Below are 24,065 nucleotides of genomic sequence, written 5' to 3' on the forward strand. Positions count from 1 at the left end.
CTTCTCCCGAACCGTTGGCTCATTAAACAATCTGTGGCCTTTTAAACTGTGGTATTGGTTTTGTTTGTTACTATGGTACGGTTCTTGTGTTTTGGTATTGTAAACCATCCTGTGATCCTCACATGAAGTGTAGTATAGAAATTTAATAAATAATAATAATAATTAAACAAACTAAAAGTACCTGAATTTAATCTAAATAGAATGGTAAAGGACTGTAGAAAGTAGAAAGGTAGGAAATCCTGCCCTGGGACACAGTCAGGCAAGATACACCACTGTATATCCATTCCTTCAATATTTGACTCCTCCTGAAATATATTCTGAAAAGAATAGTATGAAAGCAGCTAGCCTAGATTTTAAAAAAACTGTGTTCATGCGAATGCTAAATTATTGATACTTTGACCTCATATTCATTGGAATATTTGGTGTATGAGGCAAAACCGACAGCCTTTTAGGGCAATTGCTGTAGTTTTTTTGTAAGGCACATAAAATCTATACATTCAAATACAAAAGATTTGTTCTAAATGGTGCTAGAAAAGGAACACTGTTCTTTATAGGGCAGCTTGTACAGTCTGCCTTATATTTCTGGCAAGGACTTAACACAAAAAAGCTGGTGTGTATTAAAAATGCAGACAGTTTTACCATTCAGGATGTAAAAGGTGCTAGAAAACAGCATTTACTCTTGTATTCAAAGCACACCATAAGATCCCTAAATGGAATAAGGAATCTCTGAAGAATCCATGTTGTTGATTTCATGTTCAGCACATCAAAATGAGGAAAGGGCATATCTATTACACACAGCAAATCAAATGCAAATTATGGTTTTGGGTTGCATAAAGCCTGGCTCCAAAATGTTCCAGGTGCCCCAGCTGTTTTTGATGCCGATACATTGGCATCAGTAATGTAGAAATAGCTTTCCATTCCCAGCACAAATATTTCAGGGCTCTCAATGTAACAAATTGAATAAGGAAATTGGTTTCTCACTTGATCCTAGCTCCTGCAATTTCTGTTTTAAATTACTTTTGTGAAGCTGGATGAGAAACAAAGGCGTAAAGATATTTCCACTTTACCAAAACACCAATATCGCAAAATAAATAGAGTATACCTACTAACAATGGAAACAGGCATTTTAGTTATTGAATTAGTGGCAGTTATTTCCATGTATTCACATGATGTTTTATTCAGATTCTGTTGGAAAAAAGAAGGAACACCACCACTATCATTGAGTTGAATGAAAATAACCCATAGTTTTATTTAAAATACTGGAATAGCTATGCTGGCCCTGGGCAGGATTCCCATGCCAATTGTTACTCTTCTACTGCCCCTGCTTGGAGTCAGGTCCCCAGCAAGAGACCAATCGTCTCTCAGGTATCGGAGCCCTGCCTGCCACTTGGGCTATGTATCTCCACCCAGTGACTTCTAAGTACATTGCAAAGTCACTCGTCTTCTGAGTTGGCAGAAAAGGATGCTTTGTCCTTCAATATTCCTTATCAAAGCCTCATCAGTTTGGGGTGTGTGTGTGCTAAAATGTGAATTGAGGGATTTACTAATAGAACAAGAAGGAAAGTTAAAATTGAAAGAAGATGAAGAGTTAAAGGAGTATGTTCAGACTTGGCTTCATCATAGACAACTAAATGAGAGTTTTAAGGAAGATAACAAAAAAGGATTTAGTTTCACAATCTCCAGTTTTCAAAAAGAAATTATAGAGAACTCTAAATCATTTTATAAAAGTGTTTAATATATTATTAGAATGGGAAACTAAAGATGAAGAAGTCAAATCTGTAATCATCAGATGGGCACAAGATTTGGGGCATAATATACAATTTGAAGATTGGGGAAAATTATGGAAAGTGAATTTGAAATTCGCGGATTGTACATTGCTGAAAGAGAATTACATGAAAATGATGTATAGCTGGTATATTACACCGGTAAAAATGGTAAAAATGTATAGAATAGAATAGAAGAAATGTTGGAGATGTAAAGAAAAGGAAGGCCCTTTTTAGCATATGTAGTGGGAATGTAGAATTATCAAAAAAAATTGGAAAATGATATATCATGAATTGGGGAAAAAAAAAAAAGGTTTAAAATGACATTTGTAAAAATAAACTCAGAAGCCTTCTTGATAGGTATCTTAGGCCAAGAATTGCCGAAAGAAAAATGTAAACTATTTATGTATGCTACAACAGTGGCAAGAATTTTAATAGCTCAAAGTTGGAGGACTGGAGAAATACCAACGAAAGAACAATGGCTAGAAAAACTGATGAACTATTCAGAGTTAGCAAAGTTAACAGACAAACTACATGAAAAAGACAATAGTGACTTTAAAAAAGAATAGGAACTTTTTAAATTTATCTGCAGAAACAACAAAAAGAAATGGACTCATTGGCAGGATCTGAATAAACTTTCACAACTTTAATGAATTAAAATATGAAGGATAACAATGCAACAATATTCAATAGAACATATACATGCAGAATACAACAAACAATGTAATAAACCCAAGGGGAAGATGAGGGAAGTCAGGGTGTAGGGCAGGGATTGTAAAGGTATGTTTGGATTGGATAATGGTATATGACATTTGTTATTACAGAAAAACTTAATAAAAATATTAAAACAAATAAAGGTGAATTGAGGGGGGTATTTGCTATTTAATGATTTTCTTTGAGTCAGCATCTGGATCATGCTTATAAAATATTGTGCACTTGTATGGAAATTTTTTGTTATTCTATCAAGAGGAAGATAGTTATTACTGTTTTAATTAGCATACCGATTATCAAATGAGACTTTCAGACACAGCACATGTGTTTTGCTGATGCACTTTATTGCATGGATGCCAACCGTTTCTGGATTCTACCATCATTTTTGCCTAGAGGAAGTTCCACTTTGCCAGAACCTCAGCTGCAAAATCAAAAGATAAACTTGAGGCTTGGCGATGCATGGCAGCCTGGAGGAAACAGTGAAAGCTGACAAGCTGGAATGTTGCCCAAAGTATTGTAAACATTGACCTTTCCTCTTAGATTAAATGCTTCATTTATATTGTGTGGACTGAAATGAAGCTGAGTGGTAGGTATTCTTTTAAGATTGTGAAGTCTATTGAAAGCAAAAATAAAATAACTTAAATAAGCAAAAATAAATTAAATAACTAACAATGTTTTACTGTGGTTTTTATAACTTGTTGGAAGCTGCCCAGAATGGCTGGGCAACCCAGTCAGATGGGTGGGATATAAATAATAAATTATTGTTGGTATTAGTATTGGTATTATTTATTTCAGTGACTCTACTCTGAATATGTCATAGTTAACTATCTAATTTAAAATAACAGTATGAACTATTGATCATGTTAGTCTAATTAAATCATTACAATTCCTTAAATTATTTTAAATTGCAGGCGGCACTAAGCATTACTAGATTAAGTCATATACCAGTTTACCTGAGAGTAGGGAAGCAGAACTTGCTTCAATTTGCATGTTTGTCTGTGGTCAGAAACACAACAATATACCATATTTTTCCGTGTATAAGACGCCCCCTGCTTTTGAGGACCCCAAATTTAGAAAATGGGCATATGCACTATCTGTGTATGACACCCCCAGATTTTTAACCTTATTTTAAAAGTAAAAAAACCCTAGTCTTGTACAAGGAAAAGTATGGCATAATTAGTAACTTTTTACATTATTTTAGTGTTTCATTTACATTGAAATGAACGTAATTTATCTAAGTTATGTAATTAGTTGCATAAAAGTAAAGTAAAGGGACCCCTGACCATTAGGTCCAGTCATGGCCGACTCTGGGGTTGTGGCGCTCATCTTGCTTGATTGGCCGAGGGAGCCGGTGTACAGCTTCTGGGTCATGTGCCCAGCATGACTAAGCCGCTTCTGGCGAACCAGAGCAATGCACGGAAACGCCGTTTACCTTCCCGCTGGAACTTGCAATTTGTGCTTTCGAACTGCTAGGTCGGCAGGAGCAGGGACCGAGCAACGGGAGCTCACCCCATCACGGGGATTTGAACCTCTGACCTTCTGATTGGCAAGCCCTAGGCTCTGTGGTTTTACCCACAGCACCACCCGCATCCCAATTAGTTGCATAACTTGTGTTAAATAGCAGACCATGAATGGATAACAGTGGTTTGAGCATTACAGAGTAACCTTAAAAAAGATACGTAAGGCTTTTTTCTTTCTCCTAAGTAGATGGTAGCAGGGAACATTTGGGGGGATTCAAGGGAGATGTGATGAAGATCATGGACCGTCCACCTGTTGGGATGGAATATTCTGAAAATCTCAAATTGAAGTGGGATCCCCCCCCCTTTTAACCAGATCTACTAAAAATACAAACAATTCTCACATATTATATGCATTATTGTAAATGTGATATTACCCACATATATGTGCATACATTCCAGATTACCCAAAGCACTCAGTACAAGGAACAGGTATGGGCAAAGCTTGCTAAGGTCAGAACTGGTGCCTTCATATATTTTTAGGTGCCAGGCAAAAGCGTTCCTCTTTCACCAGGCCTTTGGCTGATTGACATCCAATGCCCTTTTAAAATGTGTTGTTGAAGGAGGGATTCTTGTGTTGTCTTTATTTCTGTTTTTATTCTGTATTTTCTGTTTTTATATTGTAATTTTATATTGTGAACTACCCTGAGACCTATGGGTATAGGGCGGTTATACAAATTTAAACAACAACAACAACTGTAATAATTTTATTTACACCCCAGCCACTCAGGGTGGCTTCCAACACATATATAAGCATCATAAAACATCAAACAATAATAATAACAATCTGATCCAATACAAAAAAGTCACAATAACTTTAACCAACTTACATCAAATAAAGCAATATTCAACATTCCAGTAGAATCTAATAGTAAACAGTAGAATTAAATATCAGCAAATAATAATTAAATAGTTTATACTTATCAGTTACAATAAAGAAATACTAAACTATATAATCATTAAAAATAACAGGTCACATTGCATAAAATACCACAAAACATACAAAAACATGTAAAATTAAGACACACAACTTATAAAATTATTTCAAAAAATATCCCTGAACTCCTCTTCTCTCTTCCCAGCTGCTTCTGCTCTTCTCAAGTCCTGGTCTGGGCTGGGGGGGGGGGGTAAGGCAGGTGGGAAAAGCCATTGCCTGATGGCCACTGTCCCTGTCGCTACATTCCCGTATCTACGTTTGGCATTGTTTTGCTTTCTGTACTGCACCTAATTTTGAGGTGGAGAAGTAAGATGGGAGAAAAATGTGTTTTGGCACATCATATTTTCTTATTTCCCTATTTCAGTGCTAGCCAAAAAGTGTCTTACCCCCCTCCACAAAATGTATTCTGTTCACAGTCATCATATTATTTAATCTACTCATGCATGATTCTGTTTTCAACCGTGTATAAAACAACCTGTTGTTGCAATGTCTAGGAAAAGGACATGAAGCAATTAATCTAGTCCTGCTAACTTCTCTTCTACCTGTTATGTATAAAATTCAACTATTCTACATAAAGTAAGCCTTTCATACCAATTATATCTATATGCTCCTAAATTCTCTCCAGCATCTTCTCTTGCTTGACACATACATTCTAGGAAGCAGCGTAAGTGTGGGCTGGCAGCACTAACAACAAGATGAAAGAAAGTAAAGGACCTGCAGTAGTTTGGCAGTCAGAAAATGGAGACACAAAGGAACGGGGTCTGAAAAAGACTGAGAGCTGGATGGTAATTTAGAAGAGCAAAGCCCTGGAAAAAATCTGTGATGTGAAAGAGATGAGAAGGCCCATTTAATGCTTAATCAAAAAGGTTGTTGACCTAGAAAAGAAACCATGGTTGCGGCTCCAATTTGAGATTTTAAAAGGATACTACTGGAGGTCAACGCATAAAAGGTTTTCCTCAGACAGACTTTCCTCAGTTTTGCTTTCCTCCCCCCGTGCATCTCATTGTTTGTTGAACTCATGCCCTCAGCATAAGAAATAGCGAGGCAGCTAATAATCCATTTCCTTTTTCATTGAAATTTCATACACAGGGTGAATGAATAAATAAATATACTTGCATGCCTTTTCCATTTAAAAATGGCTACAAAGCCAAGAATTTTAGAACATAGATATGAGAGAAGGGGTGTTTTTTTTTAAAGGTTGTTCACATTTTTTTTTCTTTTTACAAAAATCAACACATCTCTTTCATGCAAAATAGTGGAAACAACATACACGTACAAATACACACAGTATGGATAATGAATAGAGTGCTAACATTAGCTTAGATTGCCACTAAGCCCTGAAGCAAACTGGATTCAAATCTCTTCTCAGTGGCAGCCACTTTGAGGGTTTTTGAGGTGGGGGAAGCAGCCATGGGAATAGTGGGTGGGTGGTGGGCAGAAGGAGCATGGAGATGGGGCAGGTGGCACGGTGTGTTTGTGTGTGCGCTGCTTTACCCTCCTGAAATGTTGGAGGCTATGATATTGTTGTGCACCACCCGGATACCTTTTGAGATGGTGGTATAAATGCTGTCTTAAATAAATGAATATACATAAATAGACAGGGCTGAGGCAGAAAGTTTGTGGTGCTTCCATGCCACCGCCGGAACATCAATGGAAGTGGCCTGTGGTTCATTCAGCAGCTTTGCAGGAATTCTGGTGTGATTGCAGTCACCAAGTGGGGCTTTTTCTCCCCGTCACTGGACTCTGAATTTGGCTGGGCCCTGACTTAAGTTTGGATTTAGGTTGCTATATTTGAATAATCTGAATACTTTGGGGTAGGTGATAGTCAAATATTTATTTCCTCGTTTTGTCAATAATACCTATGTCCTGTTATTGGGAGGGCAATTCAGGGCACACGCACGCACACACCCCCCCCATTCCGCCAACCCCATCACTTGCCCCCTCCCTGCCATCCACCCTTTCAATAATGGTTCTGTGCTTAATCTCTAAAGAGAGAGATGCTGGGGCTTTAATCTGTTTTGAAGATACAACATCATTATGTAAGCCCTCCATGGGACACATCCCATTATTGATTGTGTTGTTCAAGCTATTGCATCAAGCTGGGCCATAACACCAGCCTGCTGGACTCTGGTCCTATCCACTCTTTCATCATCATTATACTAGTGTTGCCATATTTAAAAAAGTGAAAATCTGGAAAATCACCAAAAACAAACTGCCGACATGAGTTTCCATACATCCAGATTTTCCCAGACATTTTTGCGATTTCCGCCCAGACACTGTTTCCGACGGCCGAATCCCGGCTATGTCCAGGAAATTCCAGACGTATGGCAGCCCCACTTTGTGCAATTTACCTCTGTGAAATGTTAGAGACTCTGAGTCTATTAAAAGTTATTTAAATGATCAGGGAATGTACCAGTAGTAAGAGGTCCTTTGCCTCAAAAAGGCTTCTTTCTGCTAAAATAATTAAAGATACAGGAAGCATAAGCTTCAAAAACAAATAAGACGTAACTAATGCTGTCTTTCCATTCATGGAAGCGTCTTTGATCCAGTGGCAGAGGTAGGGAAGCAATAGCCATAAATTCCTCCTTCCCTCTGCCAGCCTCTCCACCTCCAAAAAAACTGCTGCAGAGGGTTCAGGGACTCTCTTGAACACGATGAAAGGTGGCATGGAAGACTTTGAACATGACCCTGAAACAGATTCAGCAAAACAGTTGTTCACAAATATTGTATGGTGTTCTCTTGATATTCCTTCCAGTTTGGATGAACTTGCTCACATATTTATTTAAATCTTTTATAACTCGTCCACACAGTTTCCATCAATTCCTCATGCAGGGATTTCTACATATGCATTCAGAATATGTATTCAGAATATGCAAAACTGAAATAAGCATCATTCGAAAGATTTTCCTTCTGATTATCTGTTTTACCCTGCAGACTTCTACAAGGGAAGACTGTTTGACAAGTTGTTTGCTTGCAAAGTTTATCTGAAATAACAAGATGTCAATGATTACTTTTATCGCTAAAGGGAAGGAAACCAATACCTTGAATTAAAAAAAATTGGAGCAATGCTTATATACAGCTCTTCTATTCTTTCAGCAGAACATGAAAGGATGAACATATTTTAACCTGTTTATGCAAGCAAAACATGGACCTTTTAAAGGGGGCAAAGTATGTTATTCCATCTGTATATCAGGCCATTGGCAGCCAATCTTGTTCTTCCTGAAGAATAATCATGTTCTCTAAACAGAAAAAGCAGAATGCAAATGCTGCACTTGTGATGTGGATGTTAAGTGGGCGGGGGGAGGGGAGGGGAGAGATGGATTATTATTTCCTAACATCCATAACCAAAAGGTTTAAGGGAAACTAAATCTGGACTGCAACCAGATCAACACTCATTTAATTTCTCTTTTGTCCTTATTGTTTTGGGGGAAAGGGGGATATTATTTTTATTAGCACATTTCCTATAAAGGAAAGATATAGAAATAGATTAACTATATTGGCCTGGTACTTTCACATACCAGACTCCAAATATTCATTCTCTGTTCGTCTTTCCTACTCTCCTTTTCTTAGAAATACATTGGGGGGGGGGGGGAATCCTCTTAGCAATTGCTACTTGCATTTGTATTCAATAAATTAATAAGGAGCTCTACATACAGAAATAAAAGCTCTAAATATACATTTTTATTAACAAAAACTAAGTTAATTTAAATAGAGTGCATCAGTAATGTTTCTCTGTAAGGAACCATGCTTCTCTCATTGTATTTATTACTAAGTGGTATAAAGGCAAAGAAAAATCTAACATAAAGTTAAGTGAATTACAATATAATTTTCAGCAGTTTTATTTGTACAACTTATTTAAAAGGAAAATGCCTGCAGTATTCTCAGCAGTTTCGTTGGATTTTTAAACTTACGTTGACTAATATAAGTTGCAGCACCAAAAATGCAAGCAAAGGCTCTTGTTTGTAAGTAAGAAAGAGATCTTTCTTTAGGCAACTGATGGTACAGGCTGATCGGAAGTCCCAGGGCTCAGGCATTAGAGTTCAGGAGTTCAAGAGCAGGGCAAGAACTGGATGGAAGTGATAAAATCCCAAGAAGTTCCCAAGGCTTCCCCACCAAGCTTTTAAAAATGAGACATGGTAGACTCATGAGACTCACTCACCTTTCTGAAATGTTGGAATTGCAAACGCATGCTCTGCTGTGAAGGCAGCACCTGAGGCGAGGCAAGAAGGCTGCCCTCTCCTGTTCGCTTGCTGCCACCCCCTACTCAGCCTCCTCCCTTGGCTGATCAAGGCCCTCCCCAGCCTCCACTGCGGCTCTCCGCTCCACAGGAAAATTGTGGGAACGGAAGAGGTGGCGTCCCAGATCTGCCTTCTGAAATGACTGGAATCAGGGTGGAAAGGAGATATGCCCTCTCTACCAACCTAGGCCCCCACAATTGAAGTGCCCTTCTGTTTCTTCCTCCTGCAACAGAGACTGCCAGCCCAAGCCCAAGCCCAGCAGTCCTGTGGGGCTCATGACAATTGAACCCTGTCAACCAATTACTTTTGAAATAAACTACAGTGATTTTGCTTTCTACTGGCAATAAAATTATTAAGCAAAGGAAAGTAATTCCACATGTTATCTCCTATTGCTCCTCACACTGATTTGGGCAAATATGACTGAAATGTGAGCTAGGAAGTTGCCAGTTCAAATCATGCTTCATCTATGCACACACTCCTTAAGCAAGCCTTAATCTCTCAGCCTCACCATATTCATTGTGGAGATAATAACACTGCTCTAATTTACAGGGGGGTGTAGGCAGCTAAGCTGCACTCAGCAGAGACCCATTGAAATAAATCACCCTAAGTTAGTCATGCCCATCAACTTCAGTGGCTCTGCTCTAAGTAGAATGAGCATAGGATGCATCATAGGGCATAGTTATCGTGTCCCTTATTTGAAGGGGCAGTCCCTTATTCCAGCGCCATGTCCCGCTGCTGTCCCTTATTGATGGATGTCCCTTAAATGTCCCTTAAGTGATGTCCCTTAAATTTCAAAGGAAGCAGCTCCTCTCCCTCCCTCCCTGCCGGCCAGGGAGGAGGGAGGCTCCAACTGTGTTGCTTGGCTGTGTTGCTCACCCAATAAGAAGTCTAAGAACGACTGGGGGGTGGAGCTTGCATGCCTTGTGTGTGGCTAGTTAATGCAAGCTGAGGGGGTTTTTGAATGCTGGACGCCATTTTGTTGCACGTGCTGCTGCAAACCTTGCAGTGCAAAGCCAGGCTGGGGAGCCATCTTAAGTTGAGGCTGCATAGGCCTTGTGGTGCATGTGATTCAGATTCTATTCAGTTGAACCTCTGGTTACAAAGTTGGCTGGACAGTGTTCTCGAAGCTACGTGCATGAGTTTGACCAGACTGCAGGAGGACAGGAAGACTGGAGTGCCTGGAACAGGTGAGGCTGCAGGCCCCTTATTTTGGCTGCTGGTCCCTTATTTTCAAGGCGGCTGGTCCCTTATTTTCAAATCTGTAAGTTGACAGCTATGTCATAGGGATTTTGTAAGGGGTGCTGAGAATTTATATCAAAGAATTTAACTTCTCTGTAGTGTGTTTATTATGAATGCCTATTATCATAAAGTAGTATTCAATTAAGTTTTACTAAAACTAGACCTACTGAAATTAATGGCCTAACTTAGCCATGTTCATTCATTTTTGTGGGCCAACACTGCGTGAAGCTTAGTTGACTATCACCCATAATTATCAATATCGTTTGACCATAATACAGCACCACATTACTAATGCTGAAGCCCATTAATATTAATGGGTTAAAGATATCTTCCTCCTCTTTTTAAAATTTAATTTGCTAAAGTTCATTCTACACACACACTCTCTCTAGCATTGCTTCATTAACCTATAACTAATATTATAACATATAATATTATAAATTTCAGAATAGAATACAAATCTCAGAATGATAAATAGAACATTTTAAATAGATTATAGTTTCTTATATTAATAAACATTAATGAATTCATTGTTTATAAGCCATTAAATGTACAAATACCAGAGTGGGTGAGTCAGAAATATTTGTCTGCATGTGAAAAATGCTTTCTGCTCATGGAAGAGATCTTGCACGTCATGACAGAGCTCAAGAAAATTGAAATGAAACTTTTCTTTGGGTGTGTTCTGTGGAAATATTTATGGGTGAAGGCATTGCTCAGTTAGTGGAGCATGAGACTCTTAATTTCAGGTTTGTTGATTTGAACCTCACATTGGGCAAAAAGATTCCTGCATTGCAGGGGGTGGCTAGATGACCCTTGTGGTACCTTCTAACTGTATGAGTCTATGAGTCTATGATTCTGTCTCAAAAAGTAGAGTTTAATTGATTGTGTTTAAAATTAATGAATTGCCTAAGAGCTTTCTTTGGCCTTTGGCACAAATAAAGCAAACAAACTGCTACAGAGCCTTACTATTATAGCACTGCATGGAATTTGTGGAATTATGCTAGCATTTATTTTCCTTCTCCCTGCAGTCATTTTGATCTGGTTCATAGATTTTACATCATTCCTAAAACAGTGCTGCATTGGGCCCACTTTCAAATCTTTATCGAAACAAGTAGGATATGAAGAAAGAAAGAAAGAAAGAAAGAAAGAAAGAAAGAAAGAAAGAAAGAAAGAAAGAAATGTTGTGGGCCCGTGTGCAGTGTGCCCTGAGGGACAGGAAAGGAGGAAGTGGCACCAGAACAGAAGTAAAAACGTTCTGGAATTGAAAATGACCACAACTTTTTTATTATTACAAATGCCGGTAGGCTTTGGCTTAGGCATTAGGCATGTATCCTGAATTAGCCTCCTGCCTGCAGGCTGATGTTGGACAGGGTCAGGCTTGGGTTAAGGGTCACCTCAAAACACAGGTCAACTAAGCTGTGTCTCCCCCCCCCCCCCGCCGCCTTTGGAGGTTGTATGGCCCATTTGCTTCCCATTTTGGCTTCTGGACAGAATCTTCTTCTTAAAGGTACCCTGAGATACCGCATCTGCTCAAGGCAGATGATGCACCACCTCACCTGTCCGCCCCCCCCCCCCCCGGTGCCAGAATAGACTAAAGATTCAATCCAATGCCTTATCTGCTGAAAGTTGTGACAATTGCTATGAGGAAGGCAAAATCCTCAAACGGCCCAATTTGTTCCCGGCTCCCAAAACGATGATTTTCTCCATAGCAAAATCTTCTGAATGCAATGCCCATGTGGCTGGTGGATTGATCTGCCGCTGATGACACTGCTGGCACTCAGCGCGACCAGCTTAAATCCCCTTGGTATCAGACTGGAGTGAAGTCTTGAGCCCTCTGGTCCACTGCCAAAGCACCCCACCCCAAAGGTCTTCATTGGCCAATTTTGATTTAAATTTTTGCAGGCTATCTCATCATCCTCTGTGGCCGGCCAGAGGCCAAAGCAAAGTGGCCAGCTCTGAAGGAGGAGGTGACTGCCCCTCCCCAAGGGGCCATGCCAGGCCGCAACTGTAAGGGGAAGCAGTTTTTGCTGTGGACCCTCATTTCTAACAGTGCTCTTGTTCATGGTTCAGCCAGCTAGCGGTTCTAGGATTTAATAAATTGGATTTAATAAGTGGTGCTGTGGTCTAAACCACAGAGCCTAGGACTTGCCGATCAGAAGGTCGGCGGTTCGAATTCCCACAACGGGGTGAGCTCCCGTTGCTTGGTCTCCTGCCAACCTAGCAGTTCAAAAGCACGCCCAAAATTGCAAGTAGATAAATAGGTGCCACTCCAGCTGAAAGGTAAATGGCGTTTCCATGCGCTGTTCTGGTTTCGCCAGAAGTGGCTCAATCATGCTGGCCTCATGGCCCAGAGAAACTGTCTGTGGACAAACGTCAGCTCTCTCGGCCAGTAAAGCAAGATGAGCGCTGCAACCTCAGAGTCATCTGCGACTGGACTTAACTGCCAGGATTTTCCTGGAGTGGCAACTGACTCCATCGTACAGTTCTGATTTACGGCAATGCTGAGATGACTTGGTAGGTGAGACTTTGGTAGGGGGTTAGGGAAGTGGGAATGAGAGCAGTAAAGGGAGACAATGATTGGACCAGGAAGGGTGAATCAGGTATGGTTTTTCTCTAAAATGCAGATCAAAATAAATTTCCCATTCCCAGTTGCTACAGACCTTTGCGCATTTCACACTTGGGGGCAGAGCTGCATGGTGCACCCCCATTCCTGGCTCCCATGCTATGAAAATGAGAATATTAATTCCCAGATAGGGCAAAGGTTGGGGAAAAATAAAATATTTATGCATGCTAGTTTCAGTACTTTTTAGATTCATGTATGTTATATATTTTTAATGCCCACAGTATTCCTTTCCTGAGGTACAATGCAATCACATTTTTTACAGAAAGCTTTGAGGTAATGTTTACTTTCTTGACAGTATATAACACCAAGGTTACAACTACTGACAAGAGGAGATTTTAACAAAGAGAATGTCCTGTTAAAAAGAGGAGGCTGGGGTGTGTTTGTTTAGAATCTATAGCTAGTTGAGCACAATAACAGCTGGAAATGACAGTATTTGTGTATTCTAAGAAAGAGATGTTGTGGTGCTCAACCTCTTCAGTCAGAAATGAGCTATAAAAAGCCTGTAATCTAAAACTGGCAACATCAGATGCTTGAGTGCAAAAATAGATTTTGTTTTCTCCTGGGATCAATCTAAAGGAGTAGGAAACCCAAGATGTTCATTTTCTTTTCTTTGTATTCTGCAGGAGTACTAAAATGAGTTGGGAAGTTGGTGGGGTTTGCTCTTTGTGCTCAGCTTTGTCCAGTGGGGGCGGGAATAGAATATGTCACTGGAAGCTATTGAACAATAGATGGGAAGCAGCATATTTGAGCAGGAATGCGCAGAACTGTATGCATGTAAATCTTAATGTTGCTGCTTCTGCTAGTATGTTTTATCCCACCTGGCCTCCCCCATCCTCTGATATTTTTCCACAGCACTCCAAGGTGTGTTAGGGTGAGAGATAGTAACTGTCCTAAGGTCACCCCATGAACTTATGACTGAGCAGGGCCTTGGACCTTAGAATAGAATCATAGAATCATAGAGCTGGAAGAGACCACAAGGGCCATCGAGTCCAACCGCCTGCCAAGCAGGAAACACCACCAGAGCACTCCTGACATATGGTTGTCAAGCCTCTGCTTAAAGACCTCCAAAGAAGGAGACTCCACCACACTCCTTGGCAGCAAATTCCACTGTCGAACAGCTCTTACTGTCAGGAAGTTCTTCCTAATGTTTAGGTGGAATCTTCTTTCTTGTAGTTTGGATCCATTGCTCCGTGTCCGCTTCTCTGGAGCAGCAGAAAACAACCTTTCTCCCTCCTCTATGTGACATCCTTTTATATATTTGAACATGGCTATCATATCCCCCCTTAACCTCCTCTTCTCCAGGCTAAACATGCCCAGCTCCCTTAGCCGTTCCTCATAAGGCATCGTTTCCAGGCCTTTGACCATTTTGGTTGCCCTCCTCTGGACACGTTCTCCCGGATCCTGGTGTGACGTGATAACTGCTGTATCATGTTATCCTGGTCCAGAAACACTGGCACTCCTCTCCAGTGAGGCCACTTGGGCCTCAAATGGCAGCGTGGCGTTGAGAGGCACCCCCAGACCATGCGCCTGTTCTCTCAGGGGAAGTGCTAGGCTGCCTCCCTGACTTCCATGCACACATACATACCATCTTATCAGGATCAGCCTTAGTTTATTGGCCTTCATCTGGCCCATCTAGCTCAGTGCTTGCACAGCCTTTCCTGATTCATGGGGAATGGAGAGAGAGGCAGGGTTCACTCACTTACTTATTTGTTTTTATATTTATATTAGAGACATTGCATTCCCAATCCCTCCTAGTGGTTTCATATAGATATTAAGTTTTCTGGGGGACAAGGTGGAACTTGATGGCAGACCGCCTGCACATTCTGTGTCCATTATTTGTTGAAATCTGCCCTGCTTAGATGGCTGTCAAGTGCATAATGATCAGGTTACACAGGAAAGAATGAAAGAAAAAATAGGTTGCTTTCACATAGCCGAGTCTGAACATCCTTCTAGTTCATTTTTCAATTAGAGCTAATGTTCTAACATCCCCCTATAGTTTCCTGATATAACTTTATCTGAGTGGGTGGCTATTTAAAACTAAAAATGTAAACCTTCATCTCTGCATTTCTTGTCTACTTCCCTTACTGAAGTACATAATGAAAGTTATTTTTAAATGGTTGCCTTTTTTATTTTAAAGAGAGGATCACAGTCTATTTGTCATAGAAAAACATCATCAGCATGGTAATTGTAGAATAATGCAATGCACAGTTTAAAGACTAATGTTAGCAAAATAAATAAATAAATATTACTTCACATGGTAAGAAGACTAATGGGGCACATCTTAGATTCGTTTAGTTTATACATAGCTGTGCCAGTAAAAGGAGTATTCACATACATTTTATTTAATTATTAGTGCATTCATCTGGGTGATATTTCTATTCATGAATATCCCTTTCTTAACCACATTTCTGCACCACATCTAAATTAAAACTATTTTTTTCCAGAGAACACAGATTTGAAGTTTGTAACATTTTGATATGCCATTAGGTATTATAGACAGTTTTGTTTTTCTGATAGGGCAGGTGATGTATGTATTCTTTTCCTAGCATTTCTATGTTGTTCAAATATTTAATTAGTGATTTAAATTTGTATCCCCACAGCTAAGAACTAGCATAACAGAAACATCACAGAACCTGTACTGTGTGTGTGTGTGTGTGTGTGTGTGTGTGTGTGTGTGTGTTGGGCATCTCTCAGTGCACAATGTGCTCTGCTGCTGAATCCCTATCACTTTGTTCCAGTAATTACTTCCGGGTTTCGCCACTCGCACATGCGCAGACTCTCAAAATGACGTCACATGCATGCGCGGAAGCGGTGAAACACGACCTCCGCAGACGTGTGTTACGTTCTACTCAGGATGCGAACGGAGCTCTGGAACGGATCCTGTTCGTATCCAGAGGTACCACTGTACATGCATATACAGTAACTTGTGGACTTTGGTAAAATACCCAAATATTGCTCTATATATACAACTACACAGGTTGAAAGTACTGACAATGTTTAAGAAACAGGGAAATATCTCACTTAATGATTATATAAAACATGTAAGTGTTGGCTGAGTGTAAGGTGGAGAGTAATACTGCAACGCCAAATTTTGTTTAATGCATTCTATAGAATTATAAAAATATTTTTAAATGTGCATGTCACAAATGCAGCTTGGCCTTCACAGCTGTAGTTTTGAGGCTGGGAAACAGGATTCTGGGTGAGATGTGTGTCATGGGCCAGGAGTCGCCTTCACCTGCTGAGCCTAAGGAGCAGAAGGCGAAGTGACTCCAGACCTGCTGCTGATCAGCCTTCTTGCTCTGGATGAGAACCAGCTGCCTCCAGCTTTCTTAAGCAGGACTTCCAGCCTCAGTCAGTTGTTGGAAACAACATTTGTCGTTCCTGACCAGACCTTGCTGCTTCTTTCTTCTCATGACCTTGGACTTTCAGCTTTCTTGACCCTTGGAGCATCTTACTATGTGAACTGAAATACCCCTGACCTTAGGACTGGACTAAACCTTGTATATGGACTTGCCTCCAGGCCCCCTGAGACTTGGTTGGTTGGCTGGACTCTCCTGACTCTGAGGTCTGTTGTGGCTGAGCAGCAGCAGGTCACATGACAATGTTCTGTTTCAGCAGAAGTGAAAGATTTTTAGAAGCGTCTGTAGTGCAATTTGTTTATTGCCATTTTAATGTGATTTAAAATTTTGTTGGATGCTGCTTTGAACATTGTGAATGAGTGGGATTTAAATATTTTAAATAAGTGTGATAAAAATATAACATAGAACAATAGAGACAAGGCTATTGGGAAATATGTTCATCACATAAGTAGCATCTGTATGGGTAGTGTGAATAGGCATTGTCAGAAATAATAGCCCACAGGAGAAATGCACATGCAGTACGAGAGTCCTGTTGAATCTGTGCAATACGGGCAATGTCAAATCATTAGGCGATTTATGAGGTAGTTGAAACCCCTTGTTACCTAATGGCTAGAAATACAGAATTTATTATCACTGTAAATGTCAGAAAACTGTAATTCTTTGACCTTAAAAGAAATGTTTTCGATGATATCATACACAACAGTTTTCAGATCTGTAAAATGTCAAACCTCCAACTGAATAAAAGCATAAAAACGTTATTTCATCACCAAAATTAGATTTAAATAAAGGCAGAAATGTTTCAAGCTGAAATGAAACCCATCCATTCATAAAGGCATTGTTAATTATAGGATGTGCCAGTCCTGTTCTGCTTGCTGAGTTTTGAAATCCTTCTTTCATATTACTCTTTCCTTATAATTGATTAAACCTTACTGGACAAGGAAGAGAGCCAGTGCGCTGCCCAACTAGTTCTGTGTGCTGAAGGGAACAATTAGTTCTTGAGCAAAAGTCCAGTCACTCAACCCACTTCAGACTCTGACCCCATTTCTCCAGTCCCAGTAAACCAGTAACCCAGTAAACCATAGCTAACACTCTGAACAGGGGCAATTTGCTCCTGCTAAGCATATGGGAGAAACAATGATCCCTGGCTTATGTCTGAGCTGGAGATTGTGACTGTTTTGATCCAAAGCAGGCTCTGTAACCAATGTTTGTTTGAACTGAATGGCTAACAGCCCCATCTTCTTCTTCCAGCCTGTCATAGTGGGGAGGCCAGTGTGAATAGGAAGAGAGTTTGCACCTATCTTACCCTGACCATGGATCTTTTATATCATTGCTATCAAAATACTTCCTTTTTATAAATGTTATTTTTGCATTTTGCATTTTACATAAACAAATGAATTAAAAAACATATAATCCCTTTTGACACCCCCCTCCCCGCATTGTGGATCTTAATGTAATGATTCCCCCCTCTGCATCTCTTTCATAACTATTTTTATAAATCCTTTGTCAATCCAGTTTGTCAATCCAAGTTTTCGGTCAAGTATCCAAATTAAGGTTTATTGCAGTTTGGACAGTGCCTTCTGCTCATAGAGTATGAAGTAGGGACAGGAAGGAAAGGGGGGATGTCACACACGTCTGATGCCCACTTCTAATCTCATAATGCATAGGAAGGGGTGTGCGTGTGTGTATGTGCACAGAAGCAACATAGGCCATTAAATGCATATACGCAGGATCAGGGCCCCATATATTGAAAATAGGAAGTGATATATCTGTTTCCAATTCTAATGGTGACCTTGAAAAGGGTAATGCCTTAAATTTTCATATTAATTTAGGAATTTGAATTGGCAGGTCAATGCTGTATTTTTTAATCAATTTGGAAATACCTTCTTGTATAAACCTTTGTAATTTAGCAGAACTTGCCAAGTGGCAAGTTTTGTGTCATATTCTTTCTAAGTGTGTACAGAACGCAGCAGTGCTTCTAACCATCTGTGAAAAAGCTGCCATGCAAGAGAAACCTGGGAATTGCTAACAATAATGATGAATGTTAATCTCAAACAAGCTAGAGATAGAAACTGCCTTGTTTCAAGTTGGTCAAGCTAAAATTGCATTTGGGAACAGCTGTTTTCCTTTTATTGAAAAAGAAGACAGTTTAATATTTCTGTGCTCTCAGAAAACATATACATTGAAAAGTGCCAAAGGTCACACAATAAAAATTATTAGCAAGTCAAATAATCATTGTAATTTACCTCACAAAATGTCTGTTTTGTTTCACATTTGAACACTCCAGTTCTATTTAATATATATATATTCCAGCAGAACCTGATGAATGTTATTAGTAACCGCTGAGGTAACCATTGTTGAAAGCAGACAAAATATAAGTTGTCATGCTTTTTAACTGGAAGCTAATAGATACCCTTACCTTCAACAGTAAATTGTAGAACGATCTTGGTCACAATATGCTGCACAACCACCACAAAGTACCAAAGTCTAATTATATATTTCAGTGCAAAATCATGAAATAGGAAAAAATGCAGCCTCTCTTGGGACAATGAGACTAAACCTCTGAATGCTCCAGATCAGTGCTTCTGGTTTCGCTTAGTATGATACTCAAGACAGGTCAATGCACATCAAATTATAATTCAATTTTATAATAATATAAAACCAGATCTCATTACATTTCAAATATTACTAAAATTAGTATAAAACAACAATACCCAGCAAAAAAAAATCCAACACAAACTAGCCACTAAAAGCAGCAATAAAAAGGTGGGACTTTTAAGACCCATTTAAAGGTGGTGAAGTCTGCTTTTAGTATTGGTTGTAGACATCAGGGAAAACCGCTGATGGAGGTGCTTTTCTTTTCCTTGTCTTCCTGAGAAAAATAATGGGGAGTCACGGGGGGAAATGTGAAATTTGTGTGATTCAGGAAATGTTTTCCTTTATTTTCTCTTATTCCTTTAATAACTCGGAGGCAGCGATAAGTTTATCAAGTTGTTTCCCCACCAGATGTGAAACTTTTTTCAAGGTTACAATAATTTAAAGACACAGAAGCCTTTGGTGGGATGAGATCTAGGCAACTGATGCCACAGGCTGTTTATCATGACTTCATCACTGATTATGTATATTGAGCATCTCTAGCTTCTGTTCCATGCAAACACTCAGGTGCCCAGTGTAGTCTTGTGTAAATGTTCAGTGTCAAAGTACATGCGCAGCGGGGAATCACAGTTGTAGAAGCAGGTTTGCGCTGAGGCTTAAACATCTCATTAGGATCACACAATTCATCCCTGCGCACATCTGTATGAGTAGACCTTTATGCAATCTCTCTCAGTGGCCCAAAGTGTTCTGCTGAAATGATGGGAATCGGTGCAATTCCATGTAGCCTTGCGTTGGATATTTCTCATTCACAGATAGCTTAGACATACATGTTACCCATGAAGACAATTCCATTGAATCTGGTGGCGCTGCTTGGGTGTTACTTGAGCCCAAGTAACAGTGATTTTCAACTTGGAGGTGGAAGCGGTTTCAGTTATTGGTATATTTATGCTTCAGAGTTGATAACATATCTTGAATTGTAGCATAAACTGAAGCTAGTACTAGCTTTGTAAACAAAACTACACCCACATTAGCCACTGTAATTAGCCACTGTTCTATAGCAATGTGTCCCTCCAGCTCTTGGTGGACTCTGACTCCTGCCCTATATCTGACTGTTGGCCAGGCTGCCCAGGATTCATGGGAGTTGGAGTCCAACAACAAGTGGAGGGCTGCAGGTTAGCGACCCCTGTTTTTAAGGAGAGTTAAACAATTCCAAATAATGCAATGGGCATATAAATGCATCAGATGACAATGACTATGACATCCTCTTCATTGCCACTTTATGTAGGGACTAAGTCCTTCTGCAATTGGGGGGTGGGGAGAGAGAGAATGCTGCCATCACATGTGCCATGGCCTCTTAAAGTACTTTCACTTGAGTTTACAGGGGCTTCTGTACTGGGAATAATTAGACCCCGTGAACAAAAAGAAAGAAAACTTTTTTACATTGCTGAGCTGCTGAAAGAAAAGCAAGGGCACCTAATTAATGTTACACATATGGCACCCTTTGAGGAATGAATGTGATTCCCTTTGCAAGTGGCAGCCCGACCATACTTGTGCCACCAACCCAGCTGCTAATTAAATGGTATTCACTTCTGGTTGTACGACTCTTGAGCAGCTTTCGCATTTTGTAGGAGCCCTGTAATTAAGGCAGAGGGGGGAAACCCTATGAATTCTGCATTGTGTGTTACATTCTAGTGGCAAGAGCTTATTTTCTCTGATATACTATACATGTTATTTTTACCAACCAGTTGCTACAGATTATTACAAAGGCACTTTGAGAAAATAGTTGTGGCTTTTTATTTTTCTAAAAGGTGTTTAAAAGGAAGTCTAGAGAAAGAGAGGGAGAAGATAATGTTCCATATACACACAGGCTTATTGATGACAGTGGGATGTGCACAAGCTGAAAAAAGGACTTGTGCCATTTTTACTTGGATTCAGAGAAATGAATTAACTGTTTTTAATCTTCTTTAAATAGGAAAATATCAATTTAAGAAGGGAAAGGGGGTAAAGAGTAAAGGAAGTTAGTACAAATTACAAACGGTACCTTAGAGAAGAGCCCTTTCCTGCAGCCCATCACCCAAGTTTGCAATAAGCCACGGAGTGGGTTGGGTTTGTTTCTCAAGCATTCTCCCCTCCTTGCCTCAGTTAAGGTCACCAGATTTTTTTCAATGAACCTGGAGACACTTTTCAACTCCAGTGGATTTTGTATGGGGACTGATTTGTAAATTCTGGGACTGTCCTTGGGAAACGGGGATGTCTGGTAACCTTAGCCTAGGTGCCAGTTCAGATTAGAGGATTTGGGGCAGATATCTCCTTCACAGTCTCCCAGGGTAAAGGGCAAGTACCTTTCTCAGAGTACTTGCTACATATATGATGTATGATGAGGACACCAAGTAAGATTTGATTGTATTTTGAAGTTCTGAATGATTATGCTGGGTTCAGCATTCAAAACATTGACATTAGGAGTGAGTTGTTTCCAAATTAATATTTGGAACCTTAGCTTTAAAAAAATCTGTAATGTTTCTAGAGTGTTTGTATGGTAGGTATAATGTAGCTGATGGAACTTCCTTCTTGAAGTAAATGCCTTAACAAATTGCTGGGGTACTATGGTTCTTTTGATTTCATTTCTCAACCCCTACTTTCTGCTCCCTACAGTTTGGCTTTACATCCGAGGAAAGACATTGTTGTTACTGGAAGTGATGACCGCCTGTGGAAGATGTGGGCCTTTCCCAATGGGAACATCATCATGAAGGGTGAAGGTCATACTGACTGGCTTTCTGGGTGCTGCTTCCATCCAAGGTCAGTAAAAGCAGCATTGTGAACCAGTACTAATCCCTTCTGGGAAAGTGCTTGTTTGCTATGCCTTTTCTAGCCAGTCTGCTTTGATGACTTTCTATTCTGAGTGGATCCTTCTGCTGAATTTCCAAACATGTAGATAAATGTTCCTTTGCCTTTCACTGTGTTGACTTAAGATTGATTGCTTTCAGTATTTTGTACATTTCAGACTTTTGTCCACATGCTTGTGCATATCACAAAGTGTAATAAGCTTTTCAGATCTCTCCATGCCAGTCTCTCTGCTTATCACAAGGCTGAATTAGATGCATACTTAAAATCACCTATAAATACTGCAATTGGCTTTTTAAGTGTTTATTTTATTTGTCCAAATGGTATCTATTTTCTCTCCCATGTTACCTAGAGAACAAGTGCATCAACCTTTCCCTAAAACTTCTCCCACCATGACTTAAGAAAAAGAAGCAGTGATTTAAGACACTGAGATAGCCAACAACTCATTGCATTTAATTACCATTAGAAATCAGACAGGTAATGCAGTTTTACTCGGGAAAAGACAGTCTTCATTCCTCTTTCTCTCTCTCCCAGTATAACTAAGGGCAATTTCATAAACCCTTTTGACTGCTTATGTGCACAATTAACTGGGCATGTGAGTGGTTTATTAGCATAAGACTCTATAGTCAGAGAAAGGAGCTCATTCAAAATCTTAAGGACAAGCAGATCTAAGAGTCATCTGAATTGGACATTATTAGTTGCTTAGTCAACACTCTCTCTCTCACACACACACACCACACACCACACACCACACACAGTGGTGGGGATGGAGGATCTCTCCTTTCACCTGATACCCTCTCTCCACTCCTTTGCTACCCTTTCCCTCCTGCTCAGCCCTCCTTCTGCTTCTGCTTGCCTCTTACTTTCCCCCTGCTTCTTCAAAGGTTGCCACTGCTACTTCCTATTGTTTGCCCTGTTCTGGGAAATCCTGGGTTGCACTGGCGACACCTTGACCTACACTCCTTTGACTTGCTTGTTCACTGAAACATCAGGCCAAATGGCATCTGCTTCTGCTGCAGACTGTCACTTTGCCCGGGAGGTTCCTTGTGTGCAACAGACAGAGTCTGTCTTCTCTCCAGTTCCACATCTTGGTAGTGGATAGGAGGAACCAATGCTTAGTGTTACTAGACTACCACTGCATCTGGGATCTGGTGGTGATGAGTCCTTCCCAGCTTCATAGTTCTGCCACAGTGCATGTGCTTTGCATGTAGATGCTCCCAACTTAAATCCCCAGCATTTCTAGTGATGGGAAAGATCTCTTCCAAAGACCCCTGGAGAGTAGACAGTACTAGACCAATGATCTTACCCAGTATAAGCAGGATCAAATGTTCCATTGAAAAGGCATCAGGAACACCATTGATGGATTATCTATCAAAGTATCACCCATGCATGAAGTTGTGGGCAGGATTTTAAATATAAGCAGTGGATTTAATGATAGTGAAGTTCAGATAATATAAACATACATATATTGCAAAACAGTTAATAAAAAGAAGTAAAAAAACAAACATCAGGTGAGATGTTAAATGTTTGGGAATATTTTTGGAGATTTTAAAAAATGTTAAGAACAAAATGGCATCTGGACAAAATAGCAGGTCACTGCCACTTCTGTACAAACTTAGAGGAAGCAGCTTTTTAGTGTGGCAGCAGCAGTGGGGGGTGGGTCATTCTACTCAGAGAAGGTGTGCACAAGGCAAATTAGAGAAGATGGTAACAAGGCATTCTCCTTCCTCCCCCCCCCCCCAACATACTTGGCTTCCTCCTCAAGCCATCCTGTAGCTATAGCTGCTGCATCTGTATGTTAACTTTGGCAGTGGGCTGTCCTTCCTGGGGCTTGTAGCTAAAATTTAACTGTTAACAATGGACTACTTGAATTAAGGGAGGCTTAGAGGTGAGGGATTGTTTTGAATTCTCCCCCCATCCCATGAACACTGTCCCTTCACAAGATCAGGAGTTAGAGCTTGCCTTGTGAGGTAAGATCTCCTGTCCCACCCCACTTACACCCCACTTCCATTTGTTTGATGCTGTGAACATTGCAGCTTCTATGAAGGAAGGGTATGGTCAATTTGATGGAGGGAGTGGGGAGTCTATCACAGGACCTTGGAGCATGAGCTGTGGTTCACTGTAGGTAGGAAGGGTGGCAGGGAGGCAGGGAGAGCTTGGATATTGAGCATGGAGGTGGACCAAAGGCTAAGTGACTGAAAGAAGGGAGGAAGGTTAGCAGTAACGGGCTTAAGTTGCATTTTGTATT

At 40.2% G+C, this 24,065-nt stretch overlaps 1 protein-coding gene across 3 annotated transcripts in view; it reads left to right on the forward strand.

Annotated features, from left to right (window-relative positions):
- Nucleotides 1-24,065, forward strand: part of SPAG16 (sperm associated antigen 16) — a 388,967-nt gene that overhangs the window by 144,901 nt on the left and 220,001 nt on the right. For 2 of the 3 annotated variants that reach the window (XM_083399945.1, XM_083399947.1), the window contains exon 11: nucleotides 21,629-21,772. The exons of the other annotated variant lie outside the window; for it this stretch is intronic. In XM_083399945.1, coding sequence (XP_083256071.1) covers nucleotides 21,629-21,772 — 144 coding nt within the window. The remainder of the gene's footprint in view (nucleotides 1-21,628; nucleotides 21,773-24,065) is intronic. 3 annotated transcript variants of the gene reach the window in all.

The sequence above is a fragment of the Podarcis tiliguerta genome (assembly GCF_965153285.1).
Source record: "Podarcis tiliguerta genome assembly, chromosome: 1".
NCBI classification, from domain to species: Eukaryota; Metazoa; Chordata; class Lepidosauria; order Squamata; family Lacertidae; genus Podarcis; species Podarcis tiliguerta.